The following is a 20,935-nucleotide window of genomic DNA, read 5'->3' as shown; positions in this document are numbered from 1 at the left end:
AAAAGGAAGAAAGAATGGAGAGTAATGTCAAGCCCAGTAGTCTGGGAACAAGAGTGAGAGCTTCTCTGATAGGTAATAAGGACACTAAGGCTTCCCAGTGTAAGCATCACGGAATGGAACACTGGAGAGAACGTCACTGGAACCTTAGCCAGGCAGGCCACATTGTTCTTCGCAAGCCTTAATTTGTACTCTCATCAGTGGAGTGGAAGTGAGCACAGAGAAAAGGCATAAATGTTTACTCCTTATCAAAAGTTTATAGGGCCAGATATTATGCAAAGCACTTTATGAATATTATCTAATTTAAATCCAACACCTCTTACGGGCTGATAGTTTCTCACTTTGCATATGGAAGAAATAAAATGCAGAGGTTAAATAACTTTCCCATGTCAGATATGGGACACTGGGAACAAAAGAGCTGGGATTTCTGGGATTTGAACCAATAATGCTCAAAGTGCTTCTACCACTTTACCTCCTAGAATTCTTGTCAAGGTCAAATAGAATAAGCTCAAACTTTTGTAGGTATTCAAAGTCAAGATTTTTATAGGCACTCAAACATCTGTTCCTTTGCCAGTTAAAAAAAAAAAAATCTGCAAATATTCAGTCCAATAAACATTCATCTGTGACACTAAGTTTAAAATGCAAATGCCACCTAAGGGGGTTAAGTATTCACACTTCCGAATTGCAGAATACCATGTAACACATTCCTTATTCAGTGATGAAAACCCAAGTCCTCTTAATCCTAGAAAAATATCCCACAATGCAACACTTGACTCAGTTCCTAAAGGCAAATGACTCACAATTCTTTGGATTTTAATTTTTAACCTATTATGGGTTACTAACCAGTAACATACTGAACTGTAGGTTACTAAGAACAAGGATATTAGAAATTTACTCTCAGAATAAAATGACATCTATTAGTTTCAGTTTTATAAATTATGATTCAGATTTGTATTTTGATTCTTGAAATCACTTATGTGGCATTTACTATGTCCTCTATATCATCACTCAAATTACTGATAATATGCAACAGTAATCAATCCACTAAAAATTCATTTCACATATGCTAGACAGTAGTCACGTGAGGATGTGAGAATTGGGCCATAAAGAGGGCTGAGTGCCAAAGAATTGATGCTTTCGAACTATGGTGGTGGTGAAGACTCTTGAAGACTCCCTTGGACAACAAGGAGATCAAACCAGTCAATCCTAAAGGAAATAAGCCCTGAATATTCATTGGAAGGACTGATGCTGAAGCTCTAATACTTTGGCCACCTGATGCGAAGACTTGACTCATTGGAAAAGACCCTGATGCTGGGAAGGATTGAGAGCAGGAGAAGGTAGGGACAGAGGATGAAATGGTTGAATGGCATCATTCACTCAATGGAGATGAGTTTGAGCAAACTCCAGGAGATAGTGAAGTACCAGGAAATCTAGTGTGCTGCAGTCCATGGGATCGCAAAGAGTCAGACAGGACTTAGAAAACCAACAACAACAAATGACACACTACAAAGTTAAAGCATTCGTTTTTCAGTTGGGTTGTGACTAAATGCTGATTTCTTGTTCTCAGAATGAGGTGTTTAAATGTGCTCTGCCAGCAATACATTATACTCTTAAAATCAGCTGCAAAATTATTCATTCTGTGTGAAATCTCACTGGAAATTTACCTTTTTCAGGGCATACTTTGGATCTTCAGGAAGAACCATTATTATCCTGCCATCAGGATATTCAGCTAGAATTCTTTCTTTTTTCCAACCCTAGATACATATAAAAAAAAGAGAATAAAATTTATTTATCACATTTCGTACATCATATTCATGTACAATAAGAAAAATACATCAATGTATTTAAAAATTACAAACATGGAAAAGTATATATGCTCATTAATGTTTAAAAAGACAAGATAAATCAGCTAATTTGTTAAGCACACACAGGTACAATGTAAGCTAATTTCTTTCTACTATTCATTCAGTGATCTAAGACCACAAAAGCATTTCTAAGATATCATTTTCCATTTTAAATTAATTTTGAAAATCACACAGCAAAAGCAAGCCCCTTAAAATCAGTGACTCCCAGAACCTAAAGGATAACTCTCCCAGTTTCTTGATAAGAGAATTAAAGTCTTAAATTTCTCTGGAACATGGTTACCTCCACAAACAAACACTCGTGGTTTTATGTCTGGCATGCCAAAGACCTCCAGGAGGTTTTAAATGAACTGATTTGCATGCAGGAGCCCAATATGTAAGGAATAGTTTTTATTCTTATTGATCACAACTATCAAAAGTCACAAGAAGGATACTATAAAAATATAACTACCTTCTAAGAATCTAATAGGGAAGGAGAGGCTACGTTGTGTGTATCTGAAGTTAAACATACTCAAAAAAAGAGAGGTAATAAACTCTTCTTCAGATCCACACTCGTGGTGATTAATGAGCAGAACCTGCATGAAAAAAAAAACAAAACAAAAGCCACTTAAATCTAGTAAGATGGGACTGAACCAGAGGTTAAAACTAGGAGCTTTGAGGTTAAAAATAAGTACAGAAGGAATGAGCTTAACTGGTTGTTCCATTTGTCTTACCCAACCAACTTTAAATAAAAAGGTTTTTCAAGAAGCAATGTATTTATCTTAAAGAAAACCAGCATCTTTCTGAGATTTGTTTCAGAGTATTAAAGCTCAATGAAACCAAGAAAAAGGCAACAATATTTTTAAAAAACACTATGGCAGGTCTGAAAGGAGACTGATTTTCTTAAGTGATCCAGAATGGTCTTTTGGGAAAGGGTGGTTTCTTAGATGGGGACAAAAAGTCTAGTAACAAACTTTGTATAAACAACTGTTTGGATTAAAGTATTTAAAACCAGAATCTGTTTAAAAAATAGAGCACCCAAAAGTAAAGCAAATTCAGATGATTATTTTTAGGATGGTCATGTGTTCCCAAAATTTGAAAAGAAAAAAGGAGCAGAAACAATAGTCACAGAAGTCATTTTTTTCAAATCAGAAATGAAATCTGAATCATATCCAGACCTGAATATAGGTAAATGTATTGAAAAGGCATAAGAGATATCATCCTCTTTAAAAAACAAATTTACATTAACGTTATTTTGGGGAAAAGCTTTTAAAATAAATCTATTTTACATAAAATGAAAATGGAGACTTTTCATTTTAAAAACTAAGCTACAATTTCAATGAAGAGCTAGAATTTAACTAACTCCAACTTAACAAAGTCATAGTTTCCTGAGCTGAATTATCTAAAAATAATTTGATAAGTTACTTTCCTGTTGTCTTTAAAAATAACAATACTAAAAAAAAATAAAATAAAATAACAATACTGGCCAACATTATACTGTACCATCGGCACTATATAAATTATTTTGCTTTATTGACTTTTTTGTACAAAATTTTCTCTTGAAACAAGTTGAGACTTGCATGTTCATACAGAAAATGTTTCACAATTGGATTTGATACAATTTCAAAAAATGTTTTAAACATGGTTGTTTTTTCATGTATGTGTATAAGCAGAAGAACTGCAAAGGGCAGAGATATTGCTGCTTCTTCAGACAGCATATTTAAGAGAAAACTTTAAGAGTTCTGGATTAAAAGTTGGGGGTTTAAATCCCATTTCTTGGTAGTTACTAGCAATATAATCTTGGGCAAATCACTGCAACGCATTCCCCTTCCTGACCTAGGCTACGGACAAAACAGCTGCCATCAGCCGCATCACTTAGTAGTTTAGAGAACTGCTTTACGATGATTCCTCACACAGAGGAGCTATTCAGGAACTCTTAGGAACTTCCACTCTACCTTCCTAGTGGTGTCAAACTACAATCAATGTACTACTTTAAGAAAACACAATTAATAAAGCCCCCAAAGTTACATGCAAAAATAAGTTCAAACCTTGGACAAGGCAAAGATGAAAGAACCAACGTGGCTAAAAACTGTCAAGTAAGATACTAAAGACATTTATATGCCTCAATTGCAGTTAACTCTTTCCTGGAGTCAATAACCACATGATCCTCCTATCTTTAGAGAATTTAGATGAGACGAAGTCTGTCTGCTGCTTGAAACTGAGGCAGAGGCTGTTTGCTGAAGGGTAAATGTGATTTAGAGGAATAACCAAATAGCCACAGCTTTCTCCAAAGATATAAATTTCAATGCAGTGCCTTTACACCTTTCACCTTTAGCTCTAAGATGTTACACACAGCCCTCTGCTAGCAAGTAGTATTTTCCAAATCCCATTCTTAATTCACCTATCTGGCTGCTAAAAAGCAGAAAGCTTTACACTGCTAATAGCAATCAATGATCTTTTTTTTTTCTTTGCCCTCTGCTGTTCTAGTTATTCTAGACTTTAGAGTCTCAAGAATGGAAGGGGTTTTCCTCTTTTTCTATTTGAACAAGATTACAACTGAAAATAAAATACACTGGGTGGTAGATATATTAATGTATATACAACTGTCAAAATTCATCAATCAAACATTTAAGATTTGTGTGTTAAAATTATATCCCAACTATAAAAGTTCCTACTAATCACTTCCATTAAAGGTTGAATGGAAATATTCATTAAAAAATACTCTGAGAAATAAAATCAGTAACTAGCTTTTCAAAAAGACTAGCAACAAATATGGCAAGGGAAAAAAACCTAGAGGGAGACTCTTTAGATTAAAAGAGATTTAAGAGACATACCAACCAGTGCAATATATGGACCTTAATTCAAACAGTATAGAAAATTATGAGATATTTGGGAAGATTCTGAACCCTGAGGGAATAGCTGCTATTAAGGAATTAAAATTTAAAGGTGTGATTATACTCTTAAAATCTTGTTTATTGCTATGCTGAAGCTGAGTGAAAAATACATGGGAATTTGCTATTTGGTGATAGTGGGGGGGATGGGGACTGACTCTATTTTGGAAAATTCAATCACCCAATTGTCAAAACTGTGCCAAAGGTCCAAGGCTTAAGCAAATACCATTTATTCAGAAGTGAAAAATGAATGTAAAATGAATCCAGTTGGCAGAGTGATTAGACCTGAGGGTGAGACAAGCATTGACTGCAATGGGGGCACAAAGGGGCTTTTGAGATACTAGTGGTGTTTCTTGTCATGTGGGTGTTCACTTTGCAAAAATACACCATTAAGCTGTGCACTCGTTCATTATTTGTGTACTTCTCTTTACAAGTTGTATTTCAATTAAAATTTTATTTAATTACTAAAGGAATTTGAAAAACAGACATTTTAGTTCAACAGCAAGACTAACAGTTGTTATTTGTTTAAATATACTCCAAATACCATTTAAAATTTTTTTTAAATCTTTAGAAACAAAAGTAAATTAAAATTAGCTCATTCAAAATTCAGTCACATGCTCTTTTTGACAGTACCCATGGCACACAGCATAAAAAACTGCAGAAAAACTGCATAAGAGAAACAAATTAGACTCTTGAAATACGTAAAAATATTTCTGTTGAAATGATTTTTAAAAGCAAACATGTACTTATGAATATTTTAAAAGTCAGTAAGACTGTACACCAAGTTATAAACTAAGGTTATTTATGTGATTTAATTTTTTTCCTTTAGGCTTATCTGTATTTCCTGTTTTTTTCTACATTAATAAAATGGTATAATAAAAGTATTAATATACCTTAACTACCCCCAAGCAGAAGGTTTTAACCTTATGTTTGGTTACTTTGTAAAAATAATTCTGTATTAACAACAATACTGTTAAAGATGTGTTTCCATGTTCTCTCCAGGCATACCACTTTTCCAAATCTCTGTGTGTTCACCAACCCAAAACCTCTCTGAACCCTGTCCTGGCTTTTTGAAGGTTTCACCAGAGGTGGGACTGATTAAATCATTGGCCACTGGTAACAGAATTCATTCTCCAGTGCCTATTCCCTCCTAGGATCACTGTGTGAGAACTGAAAGTTCCAACCCTCAGTAGCTGGCTCCCATCCTTAGGCTAGTTCCAAAGGTCATCTTATTAACATAACAAAACACACTGTATCCCATCTCTTAGGAAATTTCAAAGCTTTTGGGAGCTGTGAGTCAGGAACTAAATAAATATTGTTTTTATAAGTCACAGTATCACAAGCACTGAAGATTATCTGAGACAACTTTAGTTTGAAAGTGAGTGAGGTCAATTTATTTCTGAACTAAATTTAATTGTACACACAATGTAACTGCTAAAATTAAAATAATTAAAACCTAGTATCTTATATATGTTAATTTGTGGTAAAGAATCCGCCTGCAATGTGGGAGACGTGGGTTCGATCCCCGGGATGGGAAGATCCCCTGGAGAAGGGAAAGGCTACCCACTACAGTATTCTGGCCTGGAGAATTCCAAGTGACTCTAGTCAATGGGGTCGAAAACACAACTGAGCGACTTTCACTTATGTTCTGCTAACAAGACGTGAATGATATAACTGGTCTATTAAAGCATAATTAAGCACAATGCTTTCTGAAGCTAACCTTCAAATCTGTTAGCTATATTTATTATCACTAGAGTATTTCAAGATTCATGGTTTCCCATTTTGAATGACTTAACCACTAAAAGCAAGCCAACCTGTTTAAGTTAATCTTTCATAGTTTGAAAGAAGGTATTCAGAAAAACAAAAGTCCCATGACAGTGGTTTTTCACTCATTGAGTAAGTCAGGAATAAAAGAATATACACAAGAATTTAAGTTTTACTTTAGAAAAATCGGATTCAATTCTAAAGATGCTTTAAAGACTTCATTCCGTAGGTATGCTATGACGGCAGGATCACCTCCAGTGTACTTCTCTCATTCCCTGAAATATCTGAACTGAACAGAGGCTAGAATCCCTACTCTTCCACTAAAGCTATTTGTTTTGATAAATCATGAAATAATAAGAAGAAAAACTGCTTATGTTGTAGACAGTGTTTGATTAAAATAAAACTTATTCTAATTTATTCTATTTTAAGCTGTACAGAATTAATTCTATATTAAGCAGTACAGAACTTTATTCCCAATTCCTGAACACTGCCCATTTAAAATTAAAAATATAAACAAAAGCCACAGTACAAAATGACTTCTTAGTTCTAAGTGCTTCTCTCCAGGAAACAGACACAACAGATAAACTGGCATTTAAAAAATTTAGATGTTTCATCAAACACTTACGAGTACTTAATGCAAAAGCACAACACTAGGTGCCCAATACAAGATTCACGTAAGTGACAACCCAGAATCCAGAGCTGTGGTCACAGCAGAACATCTTTAATATGGGTGTGCTTTTTTATCCTCTCCATACACTAGAAAAGAATGCTACAAAGTTCTGGAGGAGTTTCTACCTTACAATCTATGTATATCTATGTTTGAAAACAACAAAAGGTAAGAACGTTAACTTTGATGTTAGCGAAGGATGGCCAACTGCTAAACTCAATTCCTTCTCTTGAGCTTATTTCAAAAGTAAATAAAATAACCTGTAGCTCTGTCCCATCAAGAAGGGGGAGAGGGGGGTCTGGGGCAGGAATCAGTCTTCCTCAAGTTGCTCTGCTGCTTTACGGACTTGCAAGAGCCAGGATTTGTTAAGAAGTGACGCCTCCACCTTGTTCCATAAGCTAATTTCCTTTGGTGTTGTACAAGAGCAGAGTACATTATTTCCTGGTTGATTTCCTTACAGTTGGTCTCAGAAATTAAGAACTTCCCTTAAAATTAAGAACTAAGTCTTTTAAACCAAATTTCTTTATAATTTTTGGAAACTGGCTGCAAGAATCAAATAATGTAACTTGAGCAGAATACAATTCTACCAGATTGATGGATGTAAAATAAATAAGTATTTCTGCCCCAGAAGTATTCCATAATTTAGTTACCTGATAGGCCTATTTTTCTTTTTAAGTTGTAAGGATATTAACAGAGTCAAATTGGAAAAGGACAAATTTCAAATGATAAATAAATATCTAGCTATAGATACTCTATATCCACATACCTTATATTTTATTTAGTTACGTGGGAGGAGGGTGTGTGTGGGGAAAAGCAGATGGAATAAGGAATATAAAGGATCACCACAGCAGGGAACCAAAAAAGGAAAACCCCACCTATCTTGGGAAGAAGTAATTGAATAAATAAAACCACGAATATGAATTCTTCAACCAAAGATAAGGATACAAATTTAACTAAAGCCAATAAAGATCTTTTAAATCTAGTGCCTATATGAAATGAATTGGTGATCTCAGTTCAGATATCCTGGAGGTCTTATTAATGTGAGTGTACAGTACTGAAGGTAACATGTATAAAATAAATCCCATTTCAGATACGGGTAAACAGCAATTACATTAAATTACTATTTTCACAAGATATCTGAAATGGTTCAAAATTATTTAAAATTTTGCTATTTCCAAAAACAAATATTAAATAATACCCATTATGCCTCAACTGCACATACATTAAAATATATATACTAAAACATATTTACTTTGTGGGATTTTTTTTTTTTAAGTATAGTACAAATTCTGAGGTTTTAGCCATCAAGAATTGTTCAACTTTAATAAGAAAAACTCTTATGTTAGCAAAGAGAAGGTAAAGGAAATCCCCACACAATCTATTCGGTATAATATACACCACTATCAATCCCCCCAAAAAAGTTGTGTCAAGCTGTTCTGAATACTAAACAGACTTATCAATATTAACAATTAAAATCAAAGGAAATTTAAAAAAATACTCAAGTTGAAGAGCATCACTTGTTAGAAGAGGTATAATAACACTTTAAAAATATAACAATTTAAAAATTAAGTTAAATTAAAAATTTAAAAATCCCACAACATACACCAGCTGGAATGAATTGGCTGGGTTTTATGTTTGGCTTTGTTTTAAAATAAGCCTGTATATATACTACAGGGGCTTTGTATATGGTGCTATTTTCTAAAGACAAATTTTTTTCAATGACTTGAATCTGACAATTCATCTCTAATGATCTGATTCTGCATTTTAGAAGTCATGAATTCCACTTACCACGTATTTTACAGCACTTATAAACTGATTGTGGAAGAGCAGATGCTGTGTTTCATCCTCTGGATTTGAAGCAGTGTAAAGCATGCCACAAACATTACAGGAAACTGCTCCAAATCTTTTTTGTCCTGCATCCTATTTATAAAAAACAAACAGAAGGGTTTTTTTTTCCCCCACGAAAGAATAATATGAGAATATCAGTCTCTAAAGTTATAATGTGAACACAGAGTGAGAAGTGTTTAAAACAACATTCCATGTTCATGACAAAAATGAAGATGCTAACTTTCGAAATCTGTATGTAATTTTATTAAGAATTGTTTTCCATTTTAGTAATCATTCACTCCACAGCATTTAATAACAACTGAAAAGAACTGAGAAAGTATCTTTAACACTACACTCAGTTCTAAAGCCTCAAATGGCAAATACTTATAAATGAGAACTAGTGTGCATTTTGTATCTGTGATAATTCTACCACTGAAGTTTAGAAGAAATGCTTCATAGACTTTTAATTCATACTTGTGCTGTGGCACAGTAACTTGTTACAAAAGGTTTTCTATACTTATCCTCATTTAAAAAGACAAATTACAGCAATATGACCTAACTTTAATATTAATTTTAAAAGCATAATTCCTTTTTTCTTGCTGCTCTGAAACTGGGAAATTTCAACTAATTACTGAAAAAAACAAACAAACAGAATCTAAGACAACTATATCCTAGTGCCTTACAGCTAGGGCCACAGAGCAAAAAGAAATCAAATGGTAAATGAAAGATTGCATATAAAACTAAAGGGAAGCTCATTCTAAAAGACTGAAACTATTGACAAAATATTACCTGAAAATTCAGGGAGTTAAAAAAAATTGCTTGAATTATGGTTAAGATACAAAACATTGTATTTACCATGTTAACCATTTTTAAGTGTACATTTCAGTAGTATTAAGTACACTCACACTGTTGTGCAACCAATCCACAGAATTACTTTTATTTTGCAAAACTGAAACTCTAGGGACTTCCCTGGTGGTCCAACTGGTTAAGACTCCACACCTCCACCTCTACGGTCACAGGTTTGATCCCTAGTCAGGGAACTAAGATCCCACATGACGTGAGGAGTGGTCAAAAAACAAAACAAAACAAAAAACCCTGACACTCTATACCCACTAAACAGTTCCCCAATCCTCCTTGCTCCCCAGCTCCTGGAAACCATCATTCTGCTTTCTATCTCTATGAATTTGATTCTTTTAGGCACCTTTCATAAGTAGAATCATGTAGTATTTGTCATTTTATGACTGACATTTTACTTAGATAATGTCCTCAAGGTTCAATCATATTATAGTATGTGTCAGAATTCCCTTCCTTTTTAAGGCTGAATAATATTCCACCATCTACATACACACCACATTTTGTTCAGCCATCCACCCACTGGTGGACTCTTTAGTCGCTTCCACTCTCTAATTGCTTTAGTTGTGAGTAACAAACACAGATGTGCAAACAACCTCTTCAAGCAGGCAGTTTTCTTAGTAATAACTAAGTATCTACCTCGGTTTCTTTTCCTCACTGGTAAATGGAAAATAAGTCCTACCTATCTCACACTTTTTTCTAAGGCTTAACTTAGTTAATATAAGTGGAGGAAATGGAACAATGTATTGAAAAATATTCGCTGCTATCATGATCATTAACATCATCATTATTATCAACTCTTGACCAGCACTATCCAACAAAAATGTGATCCACAAAGGTAATTTTTAATTTACTAGTAGCCACATTAAAGACTGCAGAAGCAAACCAATAAAATTGATAATATATTTTATCTAACAAGACATACACCAAATGTTATAATTTCAACATACATTAAATATTTGTAAAACTTAGTGAGATACTTTACATGCTTTCTTGTACTTATCTTTGAAACACAGCATACGTGTTTACACTTGGAGCATACCTCAATTCTGGTGAGTGACATTTCAAGTGCTCAACAGTCATATGTGGCTACCACACTGGATGGTGCAGCTTTAGACTCTACTTGTCTAGTTAATCCTGTTTCACTATCATATTGATTTGACTACAGAAACAGTATTAAATTTGATGAAACAACTTTTTCCCTCACTAATCTTTCTCAAAAAGATTTCTAGACAATTCTTACAAAATTATCCCCCCATATTAAAGCTGGAACCAATTATCCAGTACCAAAAAATCCGATTACTTGTGTCACCTGGAACTACATTAAATGTTCCTATTATTTTGGGTTTCTTCATTTTTTTTATATTGTGCTCACTCATTCAAATTAGATTTTTCATCAAACTATCTCCCTCTCTTTTCTACCTTGCACCAAATTGTACTTATTTTCTATTTCAAATTAACTACCAGTTTATCTTCCTGTACAATTACACCATATACTAAAATATACATATTTAAAATCATCTGTATTTATTAAGTTCCATGTTATTTTAAAATTTAAACCAACTACTAAAAGAAGGTAGTGATCAAATGACACATTTAAGAAAATAATGTGAAATAAAGTATCAATCTGTTGTAAATAAAACTAGAAGTAAGGAAATTTGAATTTTTATTGTTATAGGATGGAATCACTGAGAGAGTGGCTGTCATAATACCAAGAATTATTTCCATGATGAAGAATTAGTGACAAAAAGGCTCTGTAGGGGAAAAACATGAACTTATTCCTTGACAACATGCATAAATAAGATGGTGTAATACATTTTAGCTAAAAGGTCAAATTGTATACTTACTATGATCAACTGTTTTTCATCAGCTTTCTCTGCTTCTTTTAGTTTCAAGTCTTTTGGAATTGTTATCTCCAAATGGGAATTACACTTGGGCCAAGAATGATTTGGTGGTATCTCCCTTTGAAAAAACAACCAACCAACCAACCAACTATTAAATGTCATTTCAAATCACTGGTAGAAAAATACTTAGGATTTTCTATACAACACTGTGACAAATAAAATTCCAAGGGGTGTGGGGGCGGGGAAATAAGATTTTAAAAACCAAAAGGAAACCCAAAGAAACAATTCATTTGCAACATAAAAACAAAAAAATGTAGTACCTACTATAGTATGAATAAGTTTTAAGTTTCATAGTTTCAGCAATTTGAGTCACTACGGTTTGTCCTAAATACTGTTTTCAGTAATCAGTAAAGCAAAAATGTCATACTAATTTATTTTGAAAGTAAAGAGAGAACAAAAGGCTTTCAATATACTGAAACACTTTTACATGTTGCTAATATATATCATGAGGCTTTTTGGGCAAAAGGAGCATTCTCATATATTGTTGCTGGGAGTATAAGACTCAACCACTTTGCAAGGAAATTTGGCAAGGCAGGTTAATTCTACAGCTATGAATTTATCCTAGATAGAGCCACATAAGTGGACAAAGATGAGTGTTTACTGCAGGACTTTTTTTCTGATAGAAATAAACTAGAAACAACCAAGGTTTCAATAGAGAACTGTTAATAAATAATGGAACATATGCACAATGAAATCTAATACAGAATTTAAAAGAATGAGGAAAGAAGGTAGAAAATATCTTTTCTATCTTCCATAACACAATGAGAAAAAACTAAAAGCTGCAAAACACTATGTGTAGACACAGAAAAAAAAAGTACACTAAAAACAGAATTTCTATCACATCTGTGTGAAAAACTGATGATTACTAATGCAGCCTTTCAAGGGAAAAAAATTCCCCAAACTCAAAACTTCCAAGTATAAAATTCTGAAGTTCTCATATTTATACTTATATTAAACTAATACCTTACCTGTTATCACTCGTCTTAGATGTCTGATTACAGAGTACACTGTGCTGTTTGGGAATCGAACCTGTGATTTAATAAAAAGATGGGTTATTACTAAGCTTTGTACTAGCCCTCCGCCTAACAGTTAAAAATTATCAGGAAGAAAAACAACCTCAATGCACTAAATGCTTTATTTTTAATAAATACCATTTGATAAAATTAGAGTCACCTTTCTAGGAATTTCTCTTCAGAGAAGAGGCAAAAAAGCTCTACAGAGCTGCAGAGAGATCTAATGGTAGATTAACAGTGTGTCTCTAGTTTCAGCAATAATTACTAGCACTGAATAATCAAGGAAATTGTTTAAATGCTTTCATAATTGTTCATAATAATGCTTTCATAATTATTCAGTCTCTAAACAGAAATAAAGGAAAACATTAGCTTAAAAAAACCTGTAGTCTCTGGAGTTTTAATCACATTGGTGGTGGTTTAAGTGCTAAGTAGTGTCTGACTCTTTCATCTCCATGGATTGCTGCCCACCAGGCCCTTTTGTCACAGGACTTCCCAGGCAAGACTACTGGAGTGGGTTGCTATTTCCTTCTCCAGGGGATCTTCCTAACCCAGGGATCGAATCCATGTCTCCTGCATTGCAGGCAGATTAGATTCTTTACCATTGAGCCACCAGGGAAGTCCTTTAATCATATTACTAATCAAATAATGCAATAACAATTAATTTTCTAGCGAATAAATGCATTTCTGGTACTCATATTATACTTCCTCTTCCCCCACTAAGGGCGTCCCTGGTGGGTCAGGGAAATTCCATGGACAAGGAGCCTGGTGGGTTACAGTCCATGGGGTCACAAGAGTCAAACACACCTTAGCAACTAAGCACTCCTAAGTGAAAAGGTTAAATGACATATGCAATGCAATCAATTATATGAACACAATATTTAGGAATTTCTTTTCTGTTATCTCCTGGTGCTTCATCTGATGTAGGTGAACAAATTGCTATTCAAGGATTCAAAGACTATACTGCCCAATTTTTTGGGCCATGCCATTCAACTTGTGGGATCTTAATTCCCCAACCAGGGACGGAACTCATGCCCCTGGAGAAAAAGCGCTGAGTCCTAACCACTAGACTGCCAGGGAATTACCCTCAAAATATTCATTAGGTTACAAAAATAAACTTTTTTATGGTAAAAGTGAACAGACTATAAGAACTGATTTAATTCAAAGATACAATTACTAAGATGGAAAACTGAGTAATTAAGGTTTAAAGATAAGAACCTGGTAAACTAGTCATTTATACTTGAGAAATAAACTGCCATCATTAATTTAAGCAGTTCATTAAATAACACTTCTCCAGAAAGTTCACAAACAAAATAAAAGATTTAAAAGCAAAGTAGTTTTGGTAGGGAGTCAAAGAATCACCTTAAGTACTGTGCTGCTGCTGCTGCTGCTAAGTCGCCTCAGTCGTGTCCGACCCTGTGTGACCCCATAGACGGCAGCCCACGAGGCTCCCCTGTCCCTGGGATTCTCCAGGCAAGAACACTGGAGTGGGTTGCCATTTCCTTCTCCAGTGCAGGAAAGAGAAAAGTGAAAGTGAAGTCGCTCAGTCGTGCCCGACTCTTAGCGACCCCATGGACTGCAGCCTACCAGGCTCCTCCGTCCATGGAATTTTCCAGGCAAGAGTACTGGAGTGGGGTGCCATTGCCTTCTCCGTAAGTACTGTACACAACCCAATTAACAGACGCAATTCTCCCCCTTCAAAGAATAGTTATCACACATTTGAAAAACATAAGCAATGGTTAAAAGAAGGATTTAACAGGTTTGATAGTGGATATAGTCTTCTGTTATGCTGACAAACAAAATCTCTGAACACTGAGAAATCTAAACAATACTTTCAAAGTATTACCTGGAAATTTGTTCTCTCCTGTATCGATTTTTGCTTGACTGAGCAGAGTTGAGACAGTAGTGGCATTTTCCACTGGATTGTTTTCAAGCTTAGATTCCAAACACAGGCTGCAATTCTAAGCACATATAATCCAAAATGTTAATATTCACTTTTGTATCAACCTTTGGGTCTTACTACAATATTTTCAGTGAATTTTAGCACTACACTAAGAAAATTTAAGATCATATATGGAGTAATTCACACAAGATATGCCTTTAAGAAGTCTCTTTATGATCTCCCTACAAGCTACCCTTCCTCTCGGCATCAACTCTTATTATTCCCCTTCATGCTAGACTGAAAACTTTACCTCTCCCACAGATACACTCCATATCTGCCAGCTCTATGCTTTTTCTGGGTTTCATCTACCTAAGTCTCACTGTCCATTACAACAGCTCATTGTTGGGCACTTAAAATGTGATATGACTAACCTGTGATTTACTGCAGATGTAAATCACCTACCAGATTTTGAGGTAAGAGTACCAAAGAAAAAGTAAAACATCTCAATTTTTAAAACTCATGACACATTGAACCATTATTTTTACATGACAAGTAAAATATATTAACTTTACCAATTTTTTTAAATGTAGCTAGCAGAAATTTTTAAACAATTTATGTGGCTCACACTTTATCTCTACTGAACAATGCTAATCTACAACAGCTTACCCCTGTATAAACTCAAGTCATTAAATATTAACCTCTTCCATGAAATCTCTTCCAAGTTTTCCATTCCTTTTCCCCAAATTTCCCAATCACCTCATCCATCTTTCATGCCCTTATCACTTTCTATTTTGAATTAATTATTTATTAATCTCCTATATACTCTTAAGTACATTTGCAAATGTATATGCTGCTGCTGCTGCTGCTAAGTCGCTTCTGTCGTGTCCGATTGTGTGCAACCCTATAGATGGCAGCCCACCAGGCTCCCCCGTCCCTGGGATTCTCCAGGCAAGAACACTGGAGTGGGTTGCCATTTCCTTCTCCAATGCAGGAAAGAGGAAAGTGAAAGTGAAGTCGCTCAGTTGTGCCCGACTTAGCGACCCCATGGACTGCAGCCCACCAGGCTCCTCCATCCATGGGATTTTCCAGGCAAGAGTACTAGAGTGGGGTGCCACTGCCTTCTCCGCATATGTATATATGTAAGTATATTTTTGTGTATATATATACCTAAGTATATAGTTTCAAGTATATATTTTTTAATCTCCTAATACTCTTAGGAGCAAGACTTATTATATTTATCCTTGTATTTCTAAGAGCTCCTAAATCAGAACTCTGTCAAAGTAGATACTCAATAACTAATAAAGGAAAATAGTGCAAACTCACACAGTAGCTATCTCAGAGGAATGGAAATGTGGTGGTGAACAGATAACTTTTTTGTGTGTGTCTGTATCTATCTGTATTGTAACTCTTACAAAGAACTCCTAACATTATTCTTGAACATTACATTTTTGAAATATGAACATTTTTGTCATTAAAAAGCAGAAAAATTAAAAACAATAAAAATAATGACATGTTAGTAATCAATCTCCATTAGGAAGCTAGAATTACTAGTTTAAAAAAAATCATAAAATAATTGAGCTTTAAAATTAGTAAAATCCAAATACTTTAAATTCAGCCCGAAGAATTCAGAAGGCCTATCAGACAGATGCTTAGCCTTACTAACCATCATCATTTTTCAGTACTTTTGAGACTGACACCATGTAATAAAAAGAAGTAAAATTGCAGACAGCCACAGAAAAAGTTTTCAAATGGTGTAAGGTTTGCTTTTTTACACTCTTCTACTTTCCCAAGTATAAATCCAGCTAGATTCTGAAGCCAGTCAATCTCAGTTGAAAGCCTGGCTCCATCACTTACATGTTACACAGATCTCTAAGCTTCACTTAAATCTCTAAGCCTCACTCTCCTCACCTGTAATATGTGGATAGTAATAGAACTCATGCTGTAAAATGTGGTAACAATTATATGAAGCTCTCCTTTGCTTAATAAAGAAGAAGTGTTCATTAAACAAAAGCTATTATGATGGCTTCACTAAACATCTTAGTACTTATGGGAAGAAGAGAAACCTCTAAGTGACTAGTACAATGTAAGTTCATTAAAGGCGGGACACAGACTATCTTCTATAGCCTTATTAGCATGGTGTCTCGAATGCAGCAGGCACTCAACAACGTCTTGAAACGATATGTTCAACACCACATCTCCTAACCACTCTTTATGATAGTAATCATATTGTTGGTATCCGTGAAAAAGTATCAGTGAAAAAGTTGGAAACAACGTAAAAGGGCATTCACAGAGGAAACCATAAATAAAGTGTGGTATATTTTTTTACAACTATTAAAATACCCGTGTATCAATGAGAATAAACAGTGATCTATTTTGGGGGCTTCTGACACAAACCCTGACTCCTTACTCACTCAAATTTGCTTCTAGACCCAAATGCCTTGAAAGAGAACTTTAAATCACTTGTAAAACTTTCAAGTGACTTTTTTTTCTCAAATGATCTTCTTATATCCAGAGTATGTCACTGTAGAAAGAATTAAGGACTGAAAATCAGGACAGCTGAATTCAAATCTATTTGTGCCACCAAACACGTGGCCTAATCCACATTCTTCTACTGCTCTCAGCTTTCTCATTATAAAATTAAATAACCGAAACAAAATTGGTGGAGTTTTAAAAATCAGTATTATAGAGTACTAAAGTTCCGCCTACTGATTTTATATATTGATATTTCAACTACATCTTAATTTGGAAAGAAATGGTTCAGCTGCTTTTATAAAGTTTCAAAACTACTTCTTAGGTAATCAAGTTTCTTGCAGATATTTAGATTCTGTTTTTCAATTTACTTTCCCATTTACAAAATTTTTGCCCACTACAATTTTATTCTTAGCCTGAGGACTGAATTATTTACATCCTTCAGGCATTTTATCTGCCAACTGTTCAAAATGGCTGCACAAGTCAAAGCAAAAGGCATCTCTGCTAGAAATATTCAAGTTTTATCAGGTGGTGAAAAGTTGACTTGTGCCAGATGAAGTTATTTTAACAACTTGATCAGAACTGAGCCCAATTTCAAGTTCCACATTTTAGTCACTCACTATGAAACAGTTTCTAATCGAAAAAGGAAACAAACCAGTGTGTTAAATGAAAATGAAAAGCTAGAATTTGACAGGTTTGTGCTTCACATAAAATTAAAATGAAGGGTGAAAATAAGGAAACAATGACAAGCATTCATGTAAATATGAGGCATCTAAAGGAGTCAGTAAGTTCTATCACTCACTACAAGACCGGGTTAATGAAACTCTCGCAAACTCCTTACCAAATGACTCTTCCATCTTTTACAACTTAATTCTTAAGCTAAAGTATGTTATAAACACTTAATTCTTATCAGAAAATACTCAGACACCTCCAGGTACATAATGAAAATAGATTACCTTATCCAGTGTTGATTCAAAAGCATCTTTCTTCTGCTTATCCAATGGTTGGTCAGGAGGTGGTTTTATCTGATTACCCAAATGACAACCTTCAGGAGCCTTTTTGGGGATCTTATTCATTTCAACTGCAATATCATTAGGTTTAACATCTTCAGAATTAACTTCTTTCGTTTCTTCCTGCTGGCAAGCTTTATTTTTATCACCATATGGTTTTGACCCTAAAAATGTACTTTGCGTCACTTGCTGATGCGTTTCTAACGCAGGTAGTGAAAAACTGGTTCGTAATAAGCCCGATTTAGGGGAAAATTGAGAGTCTAATTTATTTTGCTGCACAGAGTTAAATTTTGAGAGTTTAATTTTAGTCCAGTTGGAGTTCTTTTTAGTTGAGTTGTTTATTCCATTTAGTATACATTTCACAGGCTTTGTTTTTCTACTGGGGAAAAAACGATTACACTGAACGTCCTGATTCGTTTCCTTCTGATGAAGTATTTGTCTTTCAGTCTCTGTCTCTTCCAATTTTATTTCTGTAGGCTTCTCCTCCTTTACACTTTCCATTTGTGAAGATTCCTTTTTTACCTCTACAGTATCTGACTCAATTTCACCAGCAATTTCTTCACAGAGCTGGAGAATGCTCCCGCGTTTGCTTGTTCCTGCTTGCTCCAGCCCATTGTCTACAGTTTGTTCAGGCACTGATGGCTGTGGACTTTTTTGGGATTTTGCACTGTTATTCACTTGTGTGTGAACTGACTTCTTCATCTCGTTCTTTTTAGAGACCACTGAAGTAGCCACTTTGGATCTTTTTATCTCAGAAGAAGATTTTGTTTCTTCTTTTCTAGTATTCTCCAGACATTTTTCAGATCCTTTTATGCACTGAGAACTAGAAGTATAAGCCGTCTGATGCTCCACTTTGCGCTTTTTTCCTTTGGGGGAATTGATCGCTTCATTAGTTACAGAATTTTCTTCCTCTTTAGAATCAGACTTTATTTCCAATACTTTTCTTTTCACATGTTTCTGATTTGTTTTAGCTTTATTAGATTTACTCTGAGTATTGCTACAGTGCTCTTTTTTTGTTGGCAGCAAACTCTGTTTAACTGCCTGAGCCTGACCCTGAACTTCTCTACTACGCAGAGACCTTGTCGAAACCTCTGTTAGCTGTTGTAGTCTTTGTGATCTCCGGTTGAGCTGTTCACTTGATTTAGGGGTTTCGTGCACTGGTTTTTTCTGAGATATTTTCTTCTGTTTTGTAGATTCCTGTTGTGAATGTCCCTTTACAGTCACCATATTTTTATTAGTAGATTTACTAGCTCTTTTATCAGTGGATGCTGACCTTGTGCTCATGCATGCTCCTAATTCAGGCTGATTCACTTTACTTTCATTTGGAGATTTAACCAGTGATTTTATAGCTTCCTTTGGATCTGATTTTTTGGCTAGATTTTTTTGAGAACCTTGAACTTGTGTTTCTAAATTCTTATCTTCATTCTTTTTAATAACACTGGAGGAATTTTCTTTTGATTTCTCCTGAATGGACATCATTCCTGAGTAAGGTCCTCCTTTTCTGAGTATTTTTGAAATTTTTGTGTCCTAGTAAATAATAAATGCTGAATGTCTAGTATTATTTCTCAGCAGGTCTAAAAAATTCAACTGATAGTGGTACACATTTTCAACAAAAGTACTAGTCTGCTAAGACTTCTGTCATCCTTACGGCATGAAGGCTGAATAATATTTGCTTTACTTTGGACAAGGCAATAGATATTTGAGAAAAATTAAAATCTAAGCTGATATTTTCAGAACTTTTTATGACAAAAATTTTAATTCAAGTTTGATCTGTTTTGTTAATATTTCAATTAAATTTGTTTTCAGGCCTAGCCCTATGACTGGATAAGTTATTTATCACTGACCTGTCTGTTTTGACAAAGTTTTTGAAAATTTTTTTCTTCTGAAGTCTACAGTTATTGGACTTTGATTCATTAGAAACATGTCTTACAGCTAACACGTTTCTTTTCTTGTTTGCTGAGTCTGTTGATTTAAAGTTCTTATTTAACCACGTCCGTTTAATAAAATACTCTATTAATAAAGATTTCCTTTTGTGCTGGCATTTCTGGAAAAATAAAAAAACAAACATTAAATTTTGTACAATCCAAGAATTTGGCAATGCTAACACTACAAAGAAATAACTACAACTTACAAAAACTGTTACTCTTTCTTTCAAATACTTAGTGTGTATACTTAAAATACACTTTAAAACTGTATAAGCAATTGTTGTTGGACTGTTGTGGATCACAATAAACTGTGGAAAATTCTTCAAGAGATGGGAATACCAGACCACCTGACCTGCCTCTTGAGAAACCTATATGCAGGTTAGGAAGCAACAGAACTGGACATGGAACAACAGACTGGTTCCAAATAGGAAAAGGAGTACGTCAAGGCTGTATACTGTCACCCTGCTTATTTAACTTAAATGCAGAGTACCATAAGAAACACTGGGCTGGAAGAAGCACAAGCTGGAATCAAGATTGCTAGGAGAAATATCAATAACCTCAGATATGCAGATGACACCACCCTTATGGCAGAAAGTGAAGAGGAACTAAAAAGCCTCTTGATGAAAGTGAAAGAAGAGAGTGAAAAAGTTGGCTTAAAGCTCAACATTCAGAAAATGAAGATCATGGCATCTGGTCCCATCACTTCATGGCAAATAGATGGGGAAACAGTGGAAACAGTGTCAGACTTTATTTTTGGGGCTCCAAAATCACTGCAGATGGTGACTGCAGCCATGAAATTAAAAGATGCTTACTCCTTGGAAGGAAAGTTATGACCAACCTAGACAGCATATTCAAAAGCAGAGATATTACTTTGTCAACAAAGGTCCATCTAGTCA

At 34.6% G+C, this 20,935-nt stretch overlaps 1 protein-coding gene across 6 annotated transcripts in view; it reads right to left on the bottom strand.

Annotated features, from left to right (window-relative positions):
- Positions 1-20,935, bottom strand: part of ESCO1 (establishment of sister chromatid cohesion N-acetyltransferase 1) — a 40,177-nt gene that overhangs the window by 6,843 nt on the left and 12,399 nt on the right. For 4 of the 6 annotated variants that reach the window (XM_055559078.1, XM_055559079.1, XM_055559081.1 and 1 more), the window contains 6 exons: positions 18,061-20,158; positions 14,600-14,714; positions 12,712-12,772; positions 11,687-11,801; positions 8,949-9,080; positions 1,662-1,751 (listed from right to left, as the gene is read on the bottom strand). In XM_055559078.1, the coding sequence (XP_055415053.1) occupies positions 1,662-1,751; positions 8,949-9,080; positions 11,687-11,801; positions 12,712-12,772; positions 14,600-14,714; positions 18,061-19,593 (2,046 nt within the window). In that variant the 5' untranslated portion in view covers positions 19,594-20,158. Of the gene's footprint in view, positions 1-1,661; positions 1,752-2,310; positions 2,435-8,948; positions 9,081-11,686; positions 11,802-12,711; positions 12,773-14,599; positions 14,715-18,060; positions 20,159-20,935 lie in introns of those variants that run through there. The other 2 variants (XR_008706504.1, XM_055559082.1) reach the window with 2 other exon arrangements.

The sequence above is a fragment of the Bubalus kerabau genome, chromosome 21 (genome assembly GCF_029407905.1).
Source record: "Bubalus kerabau isolate K-KA32 ecotype Philippines breed swamp buffalo chromosome 21, PCC_UOA_SB_1v2, whole genome shotgun sequence".
NCBI lineage: Eukaryota > Metazoa > Chordata > Mammalia > Artiodactyla > Bovidae > Bubalus > Bubalus kerabau.
Note: the sequence above shows the minus strand (reverse complement) of the source record. Positions and strands in the feature narration are given on the sequence as shown.